The sequence below is a fragment of the Neovison vison genome, chromosome 7 (assembly GCF_020171115.1).
Source record: "Neovison vison isolate M4711 chromosome 7, ASM_NN_V1, whole genome shotgun sequence".
Taxonomy (NCBI): domain Eukaryota; kingdom Metazoa; phylum Chordata; class Mammalia; order Carnivora; family Mustelidae; genus Neogale; species Neogale vison.
The window spans coordinates 35,633,323-35,657,644 of record NC_058097.1 but is presented as its reverse complement, the minus strand read 5'-3'; the positions used below and the strand labels follow the sequence as shown (position 1 = coordinate 35,657,644).

General features: G+C 35.8%; 1 protein-coding gene across 1 annotated transcript in view; it reads right to left on the bottom strand.

The window, feature by feature from the left end:
- Positions 1–1,284: 1,284 nt before the first annotated feature.
- The window catches only part of C7H16orf87 (chromosome 7 C16orf87 homolog), a 31,469-nt gene continuing 8,431 nt past the window's right edge, over positions 1,285–24,322 (bottom strand). The window contains exons 3-4 of the mRNA XM_044256218.1: positions 8,771–8,953; positions 1,285–2,312 (exon numbers count right to left, since the gene is read on the bottom strand). Coding sequence (XP_044112153.1) covers positions 2,194–2,312; positions 8,771–8,953 — 302 coding nt within the window. The 3' untranslated portion in view covers positions 1,285–2,193. The remainder of the gene's footprint in view (positions 2,313–8,770; positions 8,954–24,322) is intronic.

The following is a 24,322-nucleotide window of genomic DNA, read 5'->3' as shown; positions in this document are numbered from 1 at the left end:
TATTAAAGCAGAATAAATTTTAGATTATGTAATTAACTTATTATAATTATGTTCTTAGGACATACGCCAAGAGAGGTTTCTTCAACACCAATGAATGACAAGCAGTATGTTCCAAGACCATTACAACATTCTTAAGACCAATTCAGCTTTTTACTGAGATAACTTATAAAAATATCAGAAAACATAATTTTAGAGAAATTTCCTGAATAGGTTACATCACAAACAGAGAAAGCCTATTTCACCACAGAACTTTTTAAATAACAATGAACATCATAAGCATCTGAAATAAATTACTTCTTTACATGGTAAATTCCAGCCTAGTCACCAGTCTCCTTCCTTTTTGTATCCATGACTTTTCTAACATGACTTTCCTCTAAGGGTCTTCAGCTTTAAAGAGACAGACTCTGACATCAATAATTCTTTACAGAGATGCCTATTCCATAAGCTGTTCTTCCTTTTTCTGAGGACATACTCAAAAGCATTTTTAGATATTAATTACCTTTACAATTTTTTGTCAAAATGAAAATAGTTTTCTTATAGTTCAAAGACAAAAATCACACTAGCATACTTGGGAATAAACTTTATTACTAGGACTTTAAAATGCATACAAAGGGGAGCCTGGGTGGCTCAGTGGGTTAAGCCTCTGCCTTTGCTTGGGTCATGGTCTCGGGGTCCTGGGATCGAGCCCCGCTTAGCAGAGAGCATGCTTCCCCCTTTCTCTCTGCCTGCCTCTATCTACTTGTGCTCTATCAAATAAACAAAAATCTTTGAAGAAAAAAGTTTGTCTTTAAAAAAAAAATTTTTTTTAAATGCATACAAGGTAATGATAGTAGTACCTACAGGTAAATAAAAGAACTGCGGGGAAAGAATTCTTAGAAAAAATTCTGCTTCCTACCTAGAGTACCTCTTAAGCTCCCTCTGCTGGCTACCATTTAAATAAAGTAGGAAAAAAATGTCAATCTTCTTTCTTTTGAGAGATGATGAGAGAGGCAGGATGAAGCTGACAATGCAACTATTGGAACTCAAAGGGAAATTTCTCTTAAAGCTAAATCTGACTAATAAGTCTTCCAGACTGCCAAATAGATTCAGCCACTGGGGTGGGTGTGGGGGGTACCTGAAATAGGGGAAATTACTGTCAAGCTTGAATATTAAATTGATATACAAAAATGCAAAAAGCATTTAGTGTAGATCAACTAGAAGTAACTAGTTATCATTTATTACCAGAAAAATTAAGAATTTAAATATATTTCACAAACTTCACAGAACAAAAACACTATTAATCTATTAGTTTCAATATTAAGGTTTATTTTTTTCCAGAGTGAGATTAAGTAACAATTTAAATAATCATCAGGATGTATAAATGAACATCCACTCAGATAAAACATTACTGCTTTAAAAGTGGCTATCTAAGAAATATTTTGTATGTAATAAATATATTTTATGTTTAGGTTAACAGGCACCATCTTGAGAGCAGAAAAGGTATTTTTAACCAATAAATAAATTACATTCAAGAAAACAAGATGTTTATATCTGAAGTACGATATATCCTTAAATGTTTTTCTTCATATAGCACCCAAACTTCCCAAATGTCTAGAAAGTATCTCCCAAAATATAACTCATACCTTAAGTCATAAAAATAAAGGCCAAGAAAAAATCAATTTAAGACAAAATGTACAGTTTATATTCTTAATTCCCCATTCAATAAAATATCAATTGCCAATTTATTAAAAGTAAATGAACTGTATATATGCAATCTGTTAGTGCTGAAAATCTGAAATATAATATTTTTAAAAGTCACTCTTTCTCAAAGTACTTAAAATATTGCATCTCTGGTGGCAAACCTGAAAACTATCAAGCATTTTACTTCCCTAGTTTTCATTCTTCCACTCCCTCCTCTACCCCTGTATCCTTTAACAGCCATCCACTGTTTTTTATTTTTTTGTTTTTGGTAAATATACTTACTTATATCTCAAACACAAAACACTGACAATACTCCTTGGTAAACAAGGAAATCCCAGAACAGTCCAAGCCTACAGCTTTGCTCCCAAAGTGTGGCACAGGCTAAATGACAGGGAAAAAAAACAATCAATGGCCCTTATTGATGCAGTCAGAATGCTCCTGAGAGTCCACAACTGTGTGAGAATTTGCTGATGTAATCCTGAAGACAGTTTCAACATATTTTGCAGACAAATATCAGAGAATAAGTCTTTGATTGATAATTTTTCTATTTATTTCTGCCAAGGCGACTGAAAACACAAACGCCTTCTCATCAGAGAGGTTAGCATAGATGTCAATTTCCTTTTCCTGTTTCTCTGTTAAAAAAAAAAAAGAGATAACTTAATGCAAATATGGTAATTAAAAAATACTTGAGGCTTTTAAGTATTTCTTTAGATGACAATAAATATACATAATACTAACAACATATATTAAATGTTACACAGTATCACACTATTAAACTGAAATTTTTTTTAAAATTACACAAAGGAGTTATTGAAATGCCATGAACTAAATGGAAACTGTGTGTGTGTGTGTGTGTACACATTGTCTATAATATCTACATCATTTCTGTAAAAATCTCAAATATTTCTTTCTCTTCAGTAGGATAAGCTCACTGTTCCAATCAAAATTAATTTTCTCACCCTAAAGATGGTCCTTTCTGAAAATCTAATAGTGCCTTTATGAATATATTAACTTCTTTACCTTAGCCCTGCTATAAAAAATAAGAATAACCAACATTTAATTCAATGTTTCCCCCTCCTGATTACAAATGCAATCCAAGTTCAGCGTAGAAAATTGGAAAGTACAAAAAAAAAAAAAAACACCCAAAAAAGAAAATAAAAACCATCTACATTATCTCAGAGGTAGTTGAAAACACAATAAACATGGGGTGCCTGGGGGGCTCAGTGGGTTAAGCCTCTGCCTTCAGCTCAGGTCATTATCTCTGGGTCCTGGAATCGAGGCCCACATCAGGCTCTCTGCTCTGCCTTGCCTCTCTGCCTACTTGTAATCTCTATCTCTGTCAAATAAATAAATAAAATCTTTAAAAACACACACACACACAATAAACATCTTTGTGTACATTCTGCCAATTTCTTTTTTCAGGCTCTTTTATGATTGTACTTTGGTCTGTTTTTTGTTTTGTTTTGACTTTTTAATCAAAGTTAAATATATAGAGTCAAATCGTTTTTATTCAACTTGCTACAAAATATAGAAGTCTTCCTTCCCCCATGCACATTTCCCACACTCTATGTGCAACTACTCAACTACTTTTTTCCAGTTGTTTCTTTTTGTTTTTACCCCTCTAAACAAAATTTTTATGTGATGCTACTTCTTGGTTTTAGGCATTATTAACTGACCTTCCACCATGAAAAGTCAGGATCTTATTGTTTTCCATATTTTAAGCCCCATACTCTTCCTATCCCATCTTCCCATTACAGTTACATCATTTAGTGATATCAATATTCAATGTTTACATTATTCTTCTATGTAAATGATTTGACTTTTACTGCACTTTGTTTTTTTCCTGAAGAGATTCTTTTTCCATCTGCTTAGTTTTCATTAGTAATGAGTTGTATAGATCTTTCGAATGTTTACACATACTAGGTATTATATCAATTTTATCTTCTTGAATAAGTCTCTTCAAGTCTTCTGCTCCAATCTGAAATAGTTGATTTCTAGACCTGCTACACAATTAATTATCATCTAGATCTCTCTTCAACATCATGCTGGATATAAATGTCTTTCTCTTGAGTTGGACCCTGTGTCCTGGATCCCAGGACACTTTCTTGGTTTACTTCTTCCTTTTGATGCCAGGTATCCTATAGTGGCTTCCTGAGAAAGGGAGTATAAGTAGCAAATTTTTTGAGACCATGAATGTTAGAAAGTCTCCTTAGTCTACCTTCATGCTAATTCCCAGTGTGGTTCACTAGAGACTGATAGATTTCCTGAGTAGTATGAAGGCAAAAAAATTGTCTTCCAACTAATGTGCCACTGTTAGAAAGAGCTAATACCTTTTTTAACAGCTATTTAAAACATTATTGCTAAATTTACACACAGTGAAATACACAGATCTTAATGTACAATTGGATGAGTTCTGACAAAATGTACATCTACATAACCCACACCACAATCAAGATAGAGGAAATTCCTCATACTCCTTTCCAGTCAATTCCTCCCCACCTCACCAGCAACTACTGTTCTGATTCTATCACCACAGATTCACTTGCCTGTTCTTGGACTTCATACAAATGGCATCATCTAGCATGAACTATTTTGTGTCTAGCTTCTTTCATTCAACATGTTTTTAAAATCATGGATGCTATTTGTTCACATATGAGAGTTTGTCCCTTGCTGGGTAGTACTCCACTGTATGAATTCCAAATACCACTTCCTTCTCTTGTTCTTTTCTCCCTGAGCACTTGAAGGAGTTTCCCTTTAACCAGAGATAGGATTTCCGACGATATGCTTCAGTATAATCTCTACTTTCAATCCTCCACTCATCTGGGAATTTGGTGGGTCATTTCAGTGTGGAAAATCAATGTCCTTCGGGTTTGGAAAAATATCTTGAATTATTTCAGCGATGACTTCCTCTCCTCCATCTTCTATGTTCTTTTTTGGAACAACAGTTATTTATAAATGTTGACCTCAAACTGGTCCTCTAAATTTCTTATCTTTCCCATTCTATTTTCTCATCTCCCTCCCTTCCTTCCTTCCTTCCTTCTTTCCACCTGCCTGCCCTCTCTCCCTTTCTCTCTCTCTTTCTTTTTAGAGAGAGAGAGGGAGTGAGAGATTCCTAAGCAGGCTTCCCACACAGCACAGAGCCTGACATGGGACTCGATCTCACAACCCTGAGATCGTGACCTGAGCAAAAATCAAGATGGACACTTATCCGACTAAGCCATCCAGGCACCCCTTTCATCTCTTTTTCTATTTCTTTACATTCTGGTACAATTCTTTAATTCTGTCAATAAACCTGTTAAAGTTTTTCACTTCTGCAATCTGAATACATACATTTTTTTTTAGATTTGTATTTATTTATTTGACAGAGAGCAAGAGAACAAGACGGAGAATACAAGCAGGGGGAGTGGGAGAGGGAGAAGCAGGGCTCCTGCTGAGGAGGGAACCCTGGGATCATGACCTGAGCCGAAGGCAGACGCTTAACTAAACTGAGCCACCCAGGCACCCCAGATTTGTATTTTAAAGTTCATTTTCTAGTACTTTTTTGACACCGCTATTCCATTTAAATATCATCTTTTTCTTGTTTTATGACTACAGTATCTTCTCTTGCTAAAAACATTAAAAATACAGCCGGGTTGCTCAGTCAGTTAAGCATCTGCCTCTGGCTCAGGTCATGATCCCAGGTTCCTGGGATGGAGTCCCACGTCAGGCTCCTTGCTCAGCAGGAAGCCTGCCTCTCCCTGCTTGTGCTCACTCTCTTGCATTCACGCACTCTCTCTGGATTATAAATAAATAAAATATTTTTTTAAAAATCAACAATAGTTTTAATTCTTCCTCTTTCCTGAAAAAACCTCTTTTATCCAAGTTATTGTTTTTATTTTATTTGTTATTTTAGTTATTATTTTATTGTTTGGTCTTAGCCTTTCATATAGATGCTTTCTTCTGTATATCTGAGTAATTCTTGATAATACGAGCATATTTAAGAACAGGATCTGAAAAGCTGATGAGCTCATACATATGTGGAGCCTGACTGAGATCACCAATTTAGGATGATCTGACTGGGCCATTTGTGAAACCCCTAATGAATGTATCCTTGTATCAGGTCCTTTCTCTTGGGTTTTTCACATTTCCTAGAGAAGATACTGCTAATCTCCCAACTCGAAGATTCATGCCTGACCACTGATTTCAGTATTTACCCTCTTCAATTCTCAAGTAATCTTCCTGATCTCAATCTAGTATCCCTGTCCTCAGTGATACCTGGTGTTACTAAGTCAGAGACTCTGTTTTGTCTAATCTTTTTAAAAGGATAAATCTGGAAGGAGGGGAAAATGAGGTAAACAGCCCTAGCAGGCCATTAAAAACCAGACTTCCAAACAATCTCATTTTTAGCCACAACTTTACCCCTACACTTCCAAACATAGCTAATGCACCAACTCCTGACCTTAGGGGCAGTTGTATAATAAAAATCAGGGTTTTTTTATTAGTTTTTCCTAAAGGGGCAAACAATTTAGGTTTCATGGGTCTACTAAAGCAGTTATCACTTTCTAGAATTTTGTTGCTTTTCCCATTCCTTGTCCTTATGGAATTTGGTCCTTTAAAAAAAAATTCCTTTACTAATAATTACTTAGGATTTGAGGATGATGGAAAGCTTGGTGTGGTTATTCAATCCAACAACTTTAACTTGAACTCTACATAAATTTTGTATGTTCATTAATAAGATATTCAGAATTGCCCATTATATTTTAATCTTAATATCACTCCTATAATATCCAAAATAATCATATTCCCCTCATATAAAATGGAAACTTATCTTAAACCAACAAAAATTTTTAAGTTTAATGATTTGTTTTTATGATTGTATAAAAATATTTTGCTATCTAGATGTCTAACAAGCTTTCCTTTTCCATTCTTTCTTCTTCCTATTCTTTTTCAAAATATAGAAAACAAAGTCAATTAAAAATGTGATTTTTATACACAAACTGTCCTTACTAAAGGTAGGGCTTGCTCAAAGTTTTCAAGTACCCTATGAGCAAGAAATCAATAAAAACTGAATTACAGTAAATAGTTACTTAATACTAAGAAGCATACGAAAGAAGTCTGTTCTAAAATACAGAGAGATTTCAAAAGTTCATATTTCTTATGCGTATTATATTTAGAGAACATGGTCTGCCTCAAGAGTTGGTAAAATGCGGCCCAAGGTCAAATCTGGCCTGCCACCTGTTTTTATAAAGTCTTACTGGAACACAGCCATGCCCATTCATTTACATATTGTCTATGGCTACTCTCCAGCTACAATGACAGGGCAGAGTAGCAGCAACAGAAGGCTGTATGGTCCACAAAGCCTAAAATATGTATTATCTGGCTCTTTACAGAAAAAGTTTGCTGACCTCTTCCCCACTCCGACCCCAAAGCCTACCTGAAAAGATCCATTTATTCTACAAAAATTGTTTTGAGTGCCTTCCTGTATGTATTAAAAATAAATCAAAAGTGTATCTTACTCTAGATATAGCTTAAAACTTTTCTATTAATAAGCTCAAAATATCTGAAAAAAGATAGCTAACTAAATTCTTTTCTCAAGTTAATATGAATAAAAATTTAGACCAGCACATAAAAATTTCTAGCACCACTATCTAGATTTCATTACCCCAACTAAAAGACTGTCATTATCTGTTTTCTCATCTCCTCTCACTCACCACCAGAAGCATTCCTTCTCCATTCTTTGGGTTATATTCCCTTTACTTCAACCCGAAAGAATGTTCTGTTTTCTGGGCCAAGCAGTATTTCCCTGTTTTGTTTTTTTCTGTTAATTTTTTTTTTTTTTTGTCTAGTTTCCCTTCTGAAGCAGTTTTTAGCATAGATTTTTCTGATCATCCCATGTTAAAAAAACACATTCAAATTTTTAAAATAATTCAAACTCTCTGGAAGAGCAGCATAAGAGAAGGAAAAAGAAAATGGAGTAAATTTAAGGAATTAAGGAGTATCTAACTATTCTTCATAAAATACTGTCAAATATGATATAAGCCTTATTCCTTTAGACACACAATAGTAAGAAACCATTAATTCTGAAAAAGCTAAGGACAGCTATACCAGTGAATTTATTTTCCCTAACAGTCATAACTTTATTGAAATAAAAGCATACAAAGCAAAAGGAATGGTAAACAGGTTTAAAAAATTTTTTCAATGTCTAAAATTAGAGAAATTTACACTTATGCTTGAATATCAAAAACTGAGTGTCTGAAAAAGCAAAGCATAACTCACCAACAAGGTAAGAAATTATAAATGCATTTCACTGAAGATGAAATTATTTTGATGGAGGTTTTTAAGTAATTATAAAAAGTATCCATCCCTTTCTTCCATTAATCACAGGCTTGAAAGTCTCAATTGCAAAAGATACTCATTCAAGGCCATACAGGGTTTCATTATCCTAGTCTAGTCTCTCTACTCTTGTGTCATCTTTGAAATTTTCCATGATAAAAGATTTTTTAGAAGATGTACAAAAAAAAAGCTGAAGTTTTAGTTAATGTTTAAAAACTATTGGCAGACATATTACTTATCAGAAGAAAGAAGAAAACCTGTAAGGAGAAATTTGAATTTATTTTGGACCAAGAAGAATTGACCTAACTACCCAAACTCTGCCTCAAAGTAGAGAGGACACAATGAGCAATTTTAAAAATTCATACTGAAGAATATTTCAATAGTAATTTTAAAACTCATAGTGTAACAGTCTGAAATAAGTTTAACAGAAGTCAGATTTATCTTTAAAAACAAACAAAAAAACAACCGTTTTAATAGGCTTCTCTAGGTTGTCATATACAAATTATTATCTCTGAATAAACATTAGCTTATTGCAAGGTGAACTGTTCCTAATTTGAGACTTTAGCTTTTCCATAAGAATTAAATTCTCTGATTTAAAACAAAAACAAAAACAAAAAACAAGCATCTACCCTGGAGGAAATGTTTTCAAACTAAAATATGAGTTGTGATTTTGAGTCCAGGATCTCATTGCCTACCAAACACTTGCTTTACTATTATCTAATTAAGATCTAGAAAAGTTTAATACTTGAAAAACAAAACTGCTTCGATTTATTCATACCTCTTTCTTCCTCATGTTTTTTGGCAGATGCAGTTTTAGGTCTTCCTCTTCCTCGTCTGATATGATCTGAATGGCTGTTACTTCGAGACCTCTTTCTGTTTTCTAAATCCTTATTTACTGTAGAATTTATCTTCTCTCGCCTAACTCTCTCTGTTCGCCTCCTCTTGGCCTCATGCTTGTTTTCTGTATGGATGAATAAAAGCGATATATTTTAGGGCTTAGCAAGAACTGTTTGCCCCAGTTCTCATTGTCTTCTTTTTCTTTCTAAATAGCACTAGAGTTTGCTGCCTGGCATATTTTATAAAACTACAGCCATTACATCTATGTTCCTCACGCCCACACAGGAAAAAAAGAAATTCAACAGAATTCAGATCCACATTAACTCATGAGGTAGGAGGAAGTATAACAGAAGACCAGTTTCTTTATTTGGCACCTTTAATTTCAACCCCTACATGTTCACACAATTTCACAGTGATCTTTCTGTCTTTTTCCTTCTCTCTGCTTCCAAGCTAAAAATGATAAAAGTATTAGAAAAGAAAAAAAAAAAAACTCCATTCCTTTTTGTCCCCTACTCAAATTATAGACTGAAATATGTCAAATATACAGAAGCAAAACTGACCTTAGCCATAAATACATTAAGGTTACCAATAAAAAGCAAACAGAAAACATCCACAGAAAATATATAAACACTAGGGAAGTAATAAGTAGCTTTCACTTTAGCACAGATGAGATCATTTCTGACATTCTCAGGGCATGCAGATCCCTAAATGGAAAAGCAAAAGAGGAACTTTACTCAATATGGTGATTTAATTAATGCCAAGAAGCCATCCTTTTCACTCCAAACAATTCAAAATGTTGAATAAGACAAACAACAAATTAAAAAACAAAAAACTTGCTTTAATACATACCTGAACTCAAAAGCAACAAAGAGAATTCCCCAAAACCTAAAACCACATGGTAAAGAGCCAAAAGAGATAAAATTCATATTCCAAGAAGGGAGCAACTTAAAAGACTGTAATGTAAGTATAGGCTCTTAATAGGCTATTAATAGTATAATTTTTTTTAAAAAAAGACTTTTTAAGTAAAATGGTAATGGTTATTTCCAAATACTGTGCCCTTAGAGAATTACTTAATTCTAATCTCAGACATATACCAGATGATGCAAGAACACTTAATTATTCCAGATTGCAAGACAGTTGTCAAATACAACTAGGGTCTTGTTAAAGGACCCAAGGATAACTTGAAAAGGCTCCCACTGACCACTTTAGGACAATTGAGCATAAGTACAAACAGTAACTGAATAATAAATTGGAACATCAGATATACTTAAAACCACATGACAGGGGCGCCTGGGTGGCTCAGTTGGTTAAGCAACTGCCTTCGGCTCAGGTCATGACCCCAGAGTCTCAGGATCGAGTCCACATCAGGCTCCCAGCTCCTCGGGAGTCTGCTTCTCCCTCTGACCTTCTCCCCTCTTGTGCTCTCTCTTACTTGCTCTCTCTCTCAAATAAATAAATAAAATCTTAAAAAAAAAATGACATAAATTTAAAAAATACAATCAAAAATGACTTGGCCACCATAAGAATATGTGTAAGAACCAACTCTCTATTTTGAAAACTTAAATAGAATAAAAAGAAGAAAAGATTTTATCTAGCTTTTTCTATTCAAACTGTATCACTCACTGGGTAACAACAGGACAGATAAAGAGAAGTTTCTAATTTAAGAAGTACTGTGGCTAAAAAACGAAGAACAACAATAAGATAAAGATTTTATTTATTTATGTATTTGAGAGAGAGAGCAAGCAAGTGAGAGAGCGAGTGAGTGAAAGAGCGAGCACAAGTAGGGGAGAGGGGCAGAGGGAGAGGGAGAAGCAGGCTCCCCACCGAGCAGGGAGCCTGATCTGAGGTTGATTCCAGGAAACCCAGGACAACGACCTGAGCCGAAGCAGATGCTTAACTGACTGAGCCACCCAGGCACCCCAGGTATCACCATTTTCAACCAGAAATGAACTAAAGGATGTAAGTGTTAAACATAAATAGCTGCTATAATTACAAAAACAGAAACAAGCGGACTTTGTCACCTGACAGAATACCTATTAGGTAGACTTGTCAAGAAAATCAAATCCCATCAAGCCTTTGAATCCAAATTATAATTTACAGGAAAAATAAAAGTCACTGGAGGAACGTGTTATCCTACATTCCTACACCATGAAGACCCAAATAGCACATCCAGATGTACATGCGATAGCTTCTTTTTTTTTTTTTTTTTTTTTGCATGGAAAAACAAGAAAGAAAACAATAGATCAAAGAGAACTAAAAAAAGACATCACCCATACCTAATATATGGACCTTAAATAATCTGTTTTTTAAAACTTTAAAGAAGTTTTTATAAGAAACCTGAAAATGTCAACACACGTTGGGTATTTAATATTAAGGAATTATAGGGGCACCTGGGTGGCTCAGTGGGTTAAGCCTCTCTCTGCCTTCGGCTCAGGTCATGATCTCAGGGTCCTGGGATCAAGCCCCACATCGGGCTCTCTGCTCAGCAGGGAGCCTGCTTCCCCCCTCTCTCTGCCCGACTCTCTGCCTACTTGTGATCTCTGTCAAATAAATATATAAATAAATCTTTTTTAAAAATTAAGGAATTATTGTTAATTTCAATTGTGCTTATATTTTCAAAGGTATATCTTTTAGAAATATAAGAAATAAATAATAAAACATCTATAACAAATTATATGAGGTTTAAAAATAATATGCAAGGGAAGGAGTAAACATGGGTATGAATGGGGCCAGGTTGGCCATTTTCTTCCTGCTCTTCTGTATGCCTAGAATTTCTCAAAAAAAAAAAAAAGTGATAGGTAAAGCTTTTTATAGTATGCCTTTTAAAGTTCAACAATGAATTTAGGTTTGTTCCTCTGGCTACCCACCCATCTCTGCAAAATTCTCAAAAAAGAGCTATCTCTACTTTCTGTCTTCAGTTTCTCACCTCCCATTCACTAATCAATCCACTGCAATATAGATGCCCACTCAATGAAACTGATCAAGAAGGACAAAAAAATCTGTTATCAAATCTAATAGTACCTCTCTTTAACCATCTTAATGCCATACCTCAAAAATTCAACAAAGATGACTATTCTTCTCTGTAAATTATTCTTCACTTGCTTTTCAGGTTTCCAGGTTTCCCAGCTCACCAGTCATTTCCTCTTTATCTCCTTTTGCTGTCTTCTCCCCCAGGTTCTTTCTCATCTTTAATATTACAGCCCTAGACCTCTGACCTGAGCCCTCTTCTCTCACTTACATTCTGTCAAGATAATCCATAGATCCAAACATTACACTCTATTATTTATGATGGTTCCAAAATTTATACTTTCAACTCTGGCCTCTTCCCAAAGTTCCAGACTGCCTACCTGACAGCTTTACTCTAATATCTTCCAAGTATTTCAAATATATCAAAAATCACTCTTGATTTTCCCTTCTCCAAAGCTTCATTATATTAGTAAGTAGCACCACCCAGTTGCAAAAGCCAAATACTTTGTGATTATCTGTGACTCAGCCTGCTCTTTCTTGTATCATCACAAATGTCCACAGGTACTCCTTGCAAAATATATCCACAATTTCTTCATCTTTCTACCTCCATGGACAATACCCAAACCAAATATGTTTCCTACATAGCTGCCAAAGCTATCTTTAAAAAATTCAAACTGTATAGCTCCCCTTCTAAAATCTTTCATTAGCTTTTCATTGTATTTAAAAATAAAGTCAAATTTCCTTACCAAAGACTACAAGTGTCTATAAGATCTGACATTTGCCTCTCTCTCCAGTCTTCTCTCATACTGCAGCAATTTGTTCACTATACTCCAGACATGCCTTCCTTTTAATAAAACAAGTTCCTTCCTCCCTTAGGTATCTGCATTTACTAATCCTTCTGCCTAGAGTTCTGATCCCAAAACTTTTAATGAGACTACTTATTTACTTCAAATGCTGATTTATAGGTTACCTTCCCGTGAGTCTTACAGCCCAAATTACTTTTTATAATCTAATTTTATAATATGTTATGTACTTATATGTTCAATCTCTCATTAGAATATAAACTCCGTGGAAGTTGGGAAGTTGGGATGCCCCGTCTGTCTCATTCACAGAACATTCACTAGAACATTATCTACACATATTAAGTAGTGCTGAATAAATAAAATCAGACAGAGCACATGCATCTACCTCCCGCTTTCTGGAAAACCCCACTGAAAAGAGAATAAACATGGGTAAAAGATAAAGAGAAAAAGGAAAATAGATCTGTAATGATGGAAACAAGGATACTATCATGCCCCTGAAATTACAGAATTTTAGCAAATGAGCAAGTTCACAGATTCTGATTAAGAAACCAGAACAGTGGGGCGCCTGGGTGGCTCAGTGGGTTAAAGCCTCTGCCTTCAGCTCAGGTCATGATCCCAGGGTCCTGGGATCAAGCACTGCTTTGGGCTCTCTGCTTAACAGGGAGCCTGCTTCCTCCTCTCTCTCTCTCTCTCTCTCTCTGCCTGCTTCTCTGCCTACTTGTGAGCTCTGTCAAATAAATAAATAAAATCTTAAAAAGGAAGAAAGAGAGAGAAAAGACACCAGAACAGGGAGCACCTGGATGGCTCAGTCAGTGAAGCCTCCAACTCTTGATTTTGGCTAAGGTCATGGTCTCGGGATTGTGGGACTGAGCCTGGTATCGGGCTCTGTACTCAGTGGGGAGTCTGCTTGAGATTCTCCCTCTCTTCCTCTGCCCCTTGCTGAGCTCTCTAAAATAAATAAATAAATCTTAAAAAAGAAAGAATGGAAGAAACCAGAATAGAAGACACTACAATCCAAAACAGAAACAAAAGATGGCTCCTATAGAAGGGAGAGCTGTTCTTCCCCAAAATACTCCCAGGACAGAACAAAAAGTACAATAAGGGAGAGCAGGCCACAGAGTGATCATCAGAATAGCTACAAGACTACTACATAGAAAATGATACAAGGAAGTAAAGCTCTCAGGAACCAAGCAATGCTCAAAGGAACTGTGAACCTCCAAAACATAGAAGACACAAACAAATGACAGCTTCTCATAAAAATGAAATAATATAAGGAATGTCACATTCTATCCCAGAATGAAGCTTCCCTTATTTTGGTCATCATGAAATTCAATAGTGTCTCCCAGGCTCATGTAATTTATACCCAAAAGTCTGTCAATAAGCTCCTCCCAACTATACACTGAAGAGATCTATGGTCAAAATAGACTTTTAAAACGGTGTAGGATAGTCATGCAAGTTATCTACACTGAAAAATCCTTCATTTATAAATATCAATAGGCAATTAAGGATTACCAGCAATTTAAGGAAAATAGAAAGTGTAATAGAGAAGGAACAAGTTAAAATAGGAAGAACAAACATAGTTCAAGAAACACAAAAAAAATAGGGGCGCCTGAGTGGCTTAGTTGGCTGAGTGTCCTGCCCAACACTTGGTTTCAGCTCGGGTCATGATATCAGGTTGTGGGATCCAGCCCCATGTAGGGCTTGGTGCTCAGTGTGGAGTCTGCTTGTTCCACTCCCTCTGTTCTTCCCCTATCCTCTCTCTCTCTCTAATTAATATATAAATCATAAAAAAAACAAGAATAGATAACCTTAAAAAAAAAAGAATAGATAACCTTAAAACATTCTAATGCATACCTTCTGAGAGATCTGATTAGACTTTATATCATTAAGAATAAGATCCTTTTGCAAAAATAGAAAACTCAATCCTAAAATTCATATGGATTCTCAAGTGATCTGAAATAACCAAAAGAATCTTGAAAAACAATGTCAGAAGTCTCACACTTCCTGATTTCAAAACTTACTACACAGCCACAGTAATCAAAAAAGTGTGGTACTGCCATCTGACAGATACATAGACCAAGAGACTAAAATAGCCCAGAAATAAATCCTTGAATATTTGGTCAAATGATTTTCAAAAACAGTGCCAAGATGATTCAAGGAGAAAAAGATATTTTCAATAAGTTGTATTGGGAAAACTGGATATCCACATACAGAAGAAAATATAACTGGACCCTTATTTTATACCACATGCAAAAATTTATTCAAAATAAATTGAATACCTAAATATTAATGCTAAAACTATAAATTGTTTAGAACAAAAAAAAAGGAAAAGCTTCATATCACTGGACTTAGCAATGATTTCCTGGATATGACACTGAAAATACAGGCAACAAGAGAAAAAACAGACAACCTGGATTTCAACAAAATTGAAAATTTTGTGCATCAAAAGACAGTATCAACAGAATAAAAAAAGGCAATTCATGGAAGGGAAAAAATATTTGTAAACATTTATCAAATAAGGGATTAATATCCAGAATAAAAAGAACTTCTACAACTCAATAACAATCCAATTAAAAAATGAGCAAAGAACTTGAATAGACATTTATCCAAAGATGACAGGCAAATAAAAAGATGTTCAACATCACTAATCATTAAAGAAATGCAAATCAAAACTACAAGTCAACACTTCATACTGATTAGAATGGCTCTTATCAAAAGCACATAAAATAAGTGTTGATGAGGATGTGGAAAAATTGGAAACTCTGGGCACTGCTGTTTCTAACTTAAAATGGTGCAGCTGCTATGGAAAACGATATGGCATTATCATATACATAGAAATACCATAACATCCAGCAATTCCACTTCTGGGCATATATACAAAAGAAATGAAAGCAGGAAATTGAATAAATATTTGAACACCATGTTCATAGCTGCCTTATTCACAATAGCCAAAAGGTGAAAGCAACTCAAGTGTCCATCAATGTATGAATAAACAAAATGTGGTGTATACGTACAATGGAATATTAGAAAGGAATTTCTGACACAAGCTACAACATGGATAAAGTCTAAAGACATTATGCTAAAGGAAACAAGTCAGACACAAAAAAAATAAATGTAGTATGACTCCAAATAGGAACTAACTACACTAGTCAAATTCATAGGTACAGAAAGAATAGTGGTTGCCTTGGAGCAGTGGGGAAGGGGAATGAAGAGATTATTGTTTAATGGGTATGGGTTTCAGTTTGGGAAGATGAACATAGTCCTGGAGATTAATAGTGGTAATGGTTAGGTACACAATATGAATGTACTTAATGCCACTGAAGTGTACATTTAAAATGATTAAAAGAGGGCGCCTGGGTGGCTCAGTGGGTTAGGCCACTGCCTTCGGCTCAGGTCATGATCTCAGGGTCCTGGGATCGAGTTCCGCATCGGGCTCTCTGCTCAGCGGGGAGCCTGCTTCCTCCTCTCTCTCTCTCTCTTTGCCTGCCTCTCTGCCTACTTGTGATCTCTGTCAAATAAATAAATAAAATCTTTAAAAAATAAAAAATAAAATGATTAAAACAGAGGGTGCCTGGATGGCTCAGTCAGCTAATTCAGCTCAGGTCATGATCCCAGGATCCTGGGATCAAGTCCAACGTTGGGCTCCCTGCTCATCAGGTCACCTGCTTCTCCCTCTCCCTCTGCCTCTACCCCCTGCTCTCTCAAATGAATAAATAAAATCTTTAAAATTATTAAAATACAGATAATTTACCACAAAAAATATGAAAAAAAACAAGATTCAATGAAAAAAGAAGAAATCAGAAAACAAGATGAACTACTCAAAATTAAAGTGCAAAAGACAAGCTAAATAATGGACACCTCTGAAAGACAGAATTTTAGGGACGCCTGGGTGGCGCAGTTGGTTAAACGACTGCCTCCGGCTCAGGGCGTGATCCTGGAGTCCCGGGATCGAGTCCCACATCAGGCTCCCAGCTCCATGGGGAGTCTGCTTCTCCCTCTGACCTTCTCCTCGCTCATGCTCTCTCTCACTGTCTCTCTCTCTCAAATAAATAAAATAAAATCTTAAAAAAAAAAAAAATTTGAAGGACAGAATTTTAGCTCTAGAAAAGGAAATCAATGAAATTTCCTGGAGCCCCAAAAACAACAACAACAAAAAAAAGAGAGCAGGTGACACTAAATGAAGAAAAACGAAGGAAAGACCCAAAAAATCTAATATTCATCCATGACATAATTATTATCTACCCAATATTCATTCCGCCCTCTTCATTAAGAGCAGAATGTTCTGATTACAAGTGCAATGGGTCCAGCTAAAATACATACATTCAAAGACCTTCTTGCAATGAAGTGGCCATGGAATTTTGTTCTGGCCAATGACAAGTAAGTGGAATTGGGTAAGATTTCCAACACATTTTTTTTTTAATATTTTATTTATTTATTTGACAGAGAGAGAGAGAGAGAGGTCACAAGTAGGCGGAGAGGCAGGCAGAGAGAGAGGAGGAAGCAGGCTCCCCGCGGAGCAGAGAGCCCGATGCGGGACTCGATCCCAGAACCCTGGGATCATGACCTGAGCCGAAGGCAGAGGCTTAACGCACTGAGCCACCCAGGCGCCCCCACATTTTTTTTTTTAAGCTAGAATGTCCCTCTGTCCCTTTGCCCTTCCCTCTTCTTCCTATTGGAATGCATAAGGAATACCTAGAGGTACAATAGCTACCTTGTAACAATAAGGATGAAAGCCAAATCTCAGGACAGAAAGGATAAAGGAAACTAGGATAAAAGGAAACTAGGTCCTTGATGATACTACTGAATCACTAGTCTTGTAGTGCCAACTTCATCTTTCTTCACTAAATAGTGAAAAAAACCCACAAACTATCTGTCAATCCAGTGTCTGTCTCTGTGGATGGTAATCCTGATATATCATCCAACAAGTATGCAATCAGTATGCCAGGAGGAAGAGAAAAGAGAATGGGGAAGAAAGAAATAATGAGTAAAAACTGCTCTAAAGATTTGAGCCCTCAGATGGAAAGGAAGAATGAGAATGACATTTAAATGTGAGTATAGGGGGGCGCCTGGGTGGCTTGGTTGGTAAGTGGCTGCCTTTGGCTCAAGTCATGATCTCAGGGTCCTGGGACTGAGCCCCGCATCAGGCTCCCTGCTCAGCGGACACCCTGCTTCTCCCTCTCCCTCTGCCTGCTGCTCCGCCTACTTATGTTCTCTCTCCATCTCTCTAATAAATAAATAAAATCTTTGAATAATTAATTTATTAATATATGTATGTATGTGAGTAGTGAGTAATGAATGTATGTGAGTAGAGGGCTCCCAGGTGGCTCAGTTGATTAAGTGTCCAACTTGGTTTTGGCTCAGGTCATGATCTCAGGGTTGTGAGCTCTAGCTCCACAACAGTACCCATGCTTAGGGAGGAGTCTGCTTGGGATTGTTTCTTTCCCTTCACCCCTGCCTCCCCCCAAACTTGCATGTGTGCACGCACACTCTCTCTTTAAAATAAATAAATAAATAAATAAACAAATAAATGTGAGTACACAGTAAAGGCCTTCCACACAATGGAAAACAGGAAATGTATCAACACATACTTTCTATGAAAAAAATTTTTCCCAGGTCTGAAGAAACTTTCTGGAAAATTTATTTCAGAAATAAAAACACACGAGTTAAAGAAAAAATGGTATTGAAGAAAAATAGGATTATCCTAAGAGTATGAAGGAAGGAAATCTGAGTATAACAGCTATGCACCAGACCTCAAATCAGTCAGTCTTAATCAGAAGAAGTCAGAAGATTCCACAAAAAAAGTCTTAAAAATGAATATACTCATCATTATATAAACTACATGATCAAAAACATAAAAGTACAGGCACAGAGGTACATAAAGGTATGCATTCTTCCACCAAAGGCAAAAAAAAAAAAACCCTAAGCTATGTCCCACATATGAATGCATAGCAATTTTAAGTGATTAGTGTTTTCTGAAGTAATAAAATTAAACCTTTATTGCCAAGTAATTCAGAATTAATGTTTAATCACTGGGTTTAAAATACTACTGACAACTGGCAATAATCATTTCAGTTTTTTCTCTTAACTAAAAGTGAGTATTTCATTTATAGACTTCTTGGCTTATTTATCAGCCTTTGCTTGTTAACTATCTTAGACAATAATTTGAAAAGTAAGTTTAGATTTAATTTTTTTATGCTTTTTTCCTTCCCCCAATTAAAAATGAGGAGGTTTGGGGTGCCTGGGTGGCTCAGCAGGTTAAGGCCTCTGTCTTCGGCTTGGGTCATGCTCCCAGGGTCCTGGGATCGAGCCCCGCATCAGGCTCTCTGCTCAGCGGGGAGCCTGCTTCCTCCTCTCTCTCTGCCTGCCTCTCTGCCTACTTATCTCCATCTGTCAAATAAATAAATAAAATCCTTAAAAAAAAATGAGGAGGTTGTTATTTATTTGACTAAACTTAATCTAAAACTTATATCCATGGAGAAACACAGTTAAATACTAATAAGCTATTGAATTTCTTATTGTTTTAAATCTTTATTTCTTACTTTTAGAGGAAGTCTTTTATGAAGTAGTATGTCATTTAGAATTTCAGCTTACTTTCTCTTTATAGTTTTTATAATTAAAATTTTAGAAGGAAAAATGTATACCCATAATTATTAAATGCAAAATGGCAGCCTTGATATCAAAAAACACCTGGCATAGCCATTAGAAAAAGACAAATTTAGGGATGCCTGGGTGGCTGAGTTGGTTAAGCATCCAACTCTTGATTTTGGCTCAGGTCATGATCTCAGGCTGGTGAGACTGAACCCACCAGCAGAGGAGGTGGACTCTGTGCTCAGCAGGGAGTCTGCTTGTCCCTCTCCCTTTGCTCATTCCCCGACTCTCTCTCAGATAAATAAATAAATAAATAAATAAAATCTTTTTTGAAAAAGAAAAGTCAAATTTAAACAGTTGGAACAAAGCAGAGTTTGTTCTCATCAAAAACGGTTTCTGTCAGAATTTGGTGACTGATCAAATATTTGAATAGTGCTCAAGGTTTGGTCTATAGTATGGATACTCTCAATTTTAGGAAACACAGTATTTCCTTTAATCCCTTTTTAATTTTATATTTTATCTTTTTAAAGATTTTATTTTCAAGTAATCTCTACAACCAAAGTGGGACTCAAACTTACAACCCCAAGAACAAAAGTCATGTGCTCCACTGAATAAGCCAGCCAGGAGCCCCTTCTCCAATCTCTTTTTAGAGAAACTGCTTCAAATTGACAGTTTAGAACTTAATCTCAAGGCTATTTTTTAAACACTTAGGCAAACACTCAATTTAGAAATGAAATCCTGCATGAACAAGACAGTCAATTTTTAAAAATGTATCTCCATTTAATACTGGCCCCCCAAAGACAGTAAAAGAAACAACACATACCTAGCTCATTTGGCAAGTTGTCAAAGAATTAATAATTGCCTTGAAGTTCTAGGGCTCCTATAAAACACTGAGCATTTCTTAATACAGATTTATTTGTAATACTCCTCTCTTCCCCTTACCAAAATTAAAAAACTTTTAAAAATCCTTTAATTTCCATGATAAATTTTATTTAAATTTATTTTGAGCTAGATAAAGTTTATAGAGGTCTAGTGTACTAACTCCCTATTTCTACTGCATTATGAAGATACACAGAACATATTTGAAAAATGTGAGTTTTGAGCAATTCAAGCTTAGGTAAATTTGACTTGACAGCTTATTTTCCTCCTACATGTCACAAAGTTACAAAAGAAATTTCAACCCACTGAAATTTAAAATTATCTTTTATAGCTTTGATTTCACTTTTAAAATAAGTGCAATTTGAACTTTACAGATGGCTCTCTTTCTTGTTTTAAATGTTTAATTATGTAAGTAGAAGTCTTCCTTGATTCCTTTGTTACTTAGTGATCTATCCATCTATGCATTACATGTAGAAATAATTTTGTGGCGTCTTAAAAGCAAATGGAAAATAGAATGAACGTATGATACAGCAATTCTAATTTGGGTATTTATCCAAAGAAAATGAAAACACTAACTCAAAAAAATATACATATCCTATGTTCATTGCAGCATTATTTACAATAGCCAAAATATGGAAACAACTTAAATGTCTGCTGATGGATGAATGGATAAAGGTAATGTGGAGTTTTATTCTATAAAACTGAATCCTTGCCATTTTTTAAAACGTCAATGGACTGTGAGGGCATTATGTTAAGTGATATGTCAGACAAAGAAAGATTAAATACCATATGATTTCATTAATATGTGGAATCTTAAAAAACAAACTAGAGCTCATAAGTAACAGAGAACAGATTGGTGGTTGCCAGAGGTGAGGGTTGGAGGGGGAGGAGGAGGTAAAATGGGTGAAGGGAGTCCAAAAGTACAAAATTCTAATTATAAAATTAATAAGTCATGATTGTGTGAATACAGCATGGTGACTATAGTTACTAATACTGTACTGCATATTTGAAAGTTGCTAAGAGTAAATTTTAAAAGTTCTCTTTACAAGAAAAAAAATTTTGTAAAACAAAAATGATTTCATGCAAGTACTGTTTTATACTTTTCCTTAAATTAATTCTTCCTTAAATTAACTTTAGAGATTTCTCCATGTCAGTACGTAAAAATCTGCATCATTCTAATTAGCACATACTGTTGTTTCCTAAAAGATGTACCCTATTTAACCATTCCCCTACTGATGATATTTAACTTTCTACTATTATAAAGTGTTGCTTATAAATCCTAATAAATATTTCATGTGTATTAAAAACAGTTGTATCTTGAGGATACATACTTGTTGACAAAATGTCTAGATTCTAGGTTTTGTGCACTTAAAACTTTTAACAACTACAGTCAGAGCGTTCTGCAAAAAAGTTATGCTGATTTACAACTTCACCACTAGTATGAGACTTCGGATTCTGCCATACTCATAAAAGCACTTGGAAATCCTTTACATTTTTGTCAGAATATGGGTAAAAAGAAAGGTATTTTAATTAAACTGCATTTCCCTATTAGGGAAGTTCATTATCTTTCCAAATATATATTATCCATCTTCATTTTTCTTTATAAGTTCTCTAATTAAAACATTAGTTCTGGATCCCACTGACAATGTTCAAGTACTTAATATAACCACAGCGATATTAAAAATTATGTACTCAATCTCCAACATACTACAAACTATCCAAGGCAAATCATACTTTTAAAAAATTTAATTGTAGAAATGAATATTTTTTTAAGATTTTTATTAATTTATTTGACAGAGAGATCACAAGTAGGCAAAGAGGCAGACAGAGAGAGGGAGAAGCAGGCACCCTGCTGAGCAGAGAGCCCGATGCTGCATCCCAGGACCCTGAGATCATGACCTGAGCCGAAGGCAGAGGCTTAACCCACTGAGCCACCCAGGCTCCCTAGAAATGAGTATTTGAGTACATATAACATACTAAACTTTGTTTACATTAGCGATATTCATCTGCATATCATTTGGACTTCAATCCTCTAAGGCTTACATTATAAACCTATCTTATACTCAAGTAAATAGCAGCTGCTCACAGAGGTTAATTAACTTGTTAGAGAGGAAAAAAACTGGAATCTGAATCTGAACCCAAGGTTTCCAACCCCCAAACTGTTCTCTAGGCTTTGAATACTCTTAACCCTTCTTAAACCCTTTCCTCCTTTAGTTTCTATGGCACAGTCTACTCCTGATGTTCCTCCATCCTTTTAAACTATTTTTTCTGTTTCTTTCCTAGTTCCTCTTCCTCTTCCAGGGAATTTCTAGGCTTTAACGTCTCATCTTTTTTTTTTTTTTTTTTTAAAGATTTTATTTATTTATTTGACAGAGAGAGATTACAAGTAGGCAGAGAGGCAGGTAGAGAGAGAAGGAGGAGGAAGCAGGCTCCCTGCTGAGCAGAGAGCCCGATGCGGGACTCGATCCCAGGACCCCGAGATCATGACCTGAGCCGAAGGCAGCGGCTTAACCCACTGAGCCACCCAGGCGCCCTTAACGTCTCATCTTTAAGGTCGCAAGACCACACTCAGTAAACAACAGAACCTGAGGAAATTCTAAATATAAAATAATAATGAACTGCTTCTTACTCATCACCATGACTTATGTAACACCACTCTTCATTGGCTGTTCTCCTACAGCTGACATGTACACGTACATCTTCTCAGCTGACCTAAACTCCCTATCAACCTCCACCCTTTAAGACTGGAGTTTGCCAGAGTTTAGTTGCTGAACTTCCCTTCCTACCCTACCAACCCTCTGGGCACAAGCTCATCCATTTCTATGAGATCAACTACTATCTCTTCACTGAGGGCTCAAAAGATTTATCTCCAGTTGAGGCTATTCTCTGAGCATCAGACTATATGCCTAACTGGGGGGGAAAAATCGACATGGATGATATTTCCTAACCACATCCAAAACTTAATTCTTCATCTTTCCCTCTTCCTTTTTATATTTCCTTTCTAACCAGTAATCCAAGTCATTGGGAATAATTGTAAAATTCTTCCCTCTGGTTCAAGTGATTCTGATTCCTTAATATTTGCAGCATCTGTCCCTTCTCTCTGTCCTTGTTGGGTTTCTTCTTTACCTCATTTCTCACCTGAATCATTGGTATATAGAAGGAGCTTGAAAATATTTACTGAGTAAGAAAATAAACACATTTGTCCTGCTAAGGACAAGAACCGTGTCTTACTCATTTTGGAGACCCAGAGCTGAGCCACCCAGATATCTACTGAATGATCATTCAGGGTTCTCATACCTGAATCAAACACTTAGGGAATAAGACCCAGAAATCCATTTTTAACAAGCTCTCTGATTCCTATATAGTTAATCCAGCCAAGTCTTTATTTTCATGATGAAAGGGAACAAACTCAAAAACAGAAATGGAATTAAATAACTTATTTGCCACTTCTATACAGACCTAGGATAAAGAGACCTTTCACAGACATAAATATAATTTTTGAATCATCTGCTACTATAACCTAAGCACTAACTCAGCATTCTCACTTAGTTAACATACTGCAATAGCCCACTTCTATCTTGTACACCCAATAAACTATTCTCTAGACAGCAGCCAAAACAGAATTTCTAAAAGACAAATCAGAGCATGCTACTTTCTCCTCACCCCATTCCACATTCTAGGAATAGTTTGTACTCATATTTTAAGAAGAAAACCCAAAACTTCTTACTCTGGTTTATAAAGCCTTACACAATCTGGCCTCTGCCTTTCCCTCTGGCCTCATCTCCCACACTCCCCTGCTCTTACTGTCTACACTGCAACCACACAGGCATTTTAGTTCCTAAATACACCAAACTTTTTCCAGCCCTAACATTTTTGCATTTGCTATTTCATCTGTCAAGGATGTTCTTCTCCTTGATCTTATCATGGGTAGCCCCTTGTTTCAATTCAGCCTCAGTTTAAATGTCCCTTCTCAGAGAGGCCTTCTCCAACCACTCAATCAGAAGTAGCCTTCCAGTCACAGGCTAGGACAACAATCTATTTTAATTTCCTACAAGGCATTTATCACAAGCTGGTATTCTCCCTGTTTATTTGTTTATTGCCTATCTCATGCCCACAGACTGTAAGCTCCATAAGAGTAGTGAAACTTCCTTGACAGTAGATTCATTCATTCCTTTATGCTCAAGGCTTAAACAGTGCCTAGCATGCAGCAGATACTCAAAATTTATTTGTAATCAATCTACTCTTATTTGGAGATT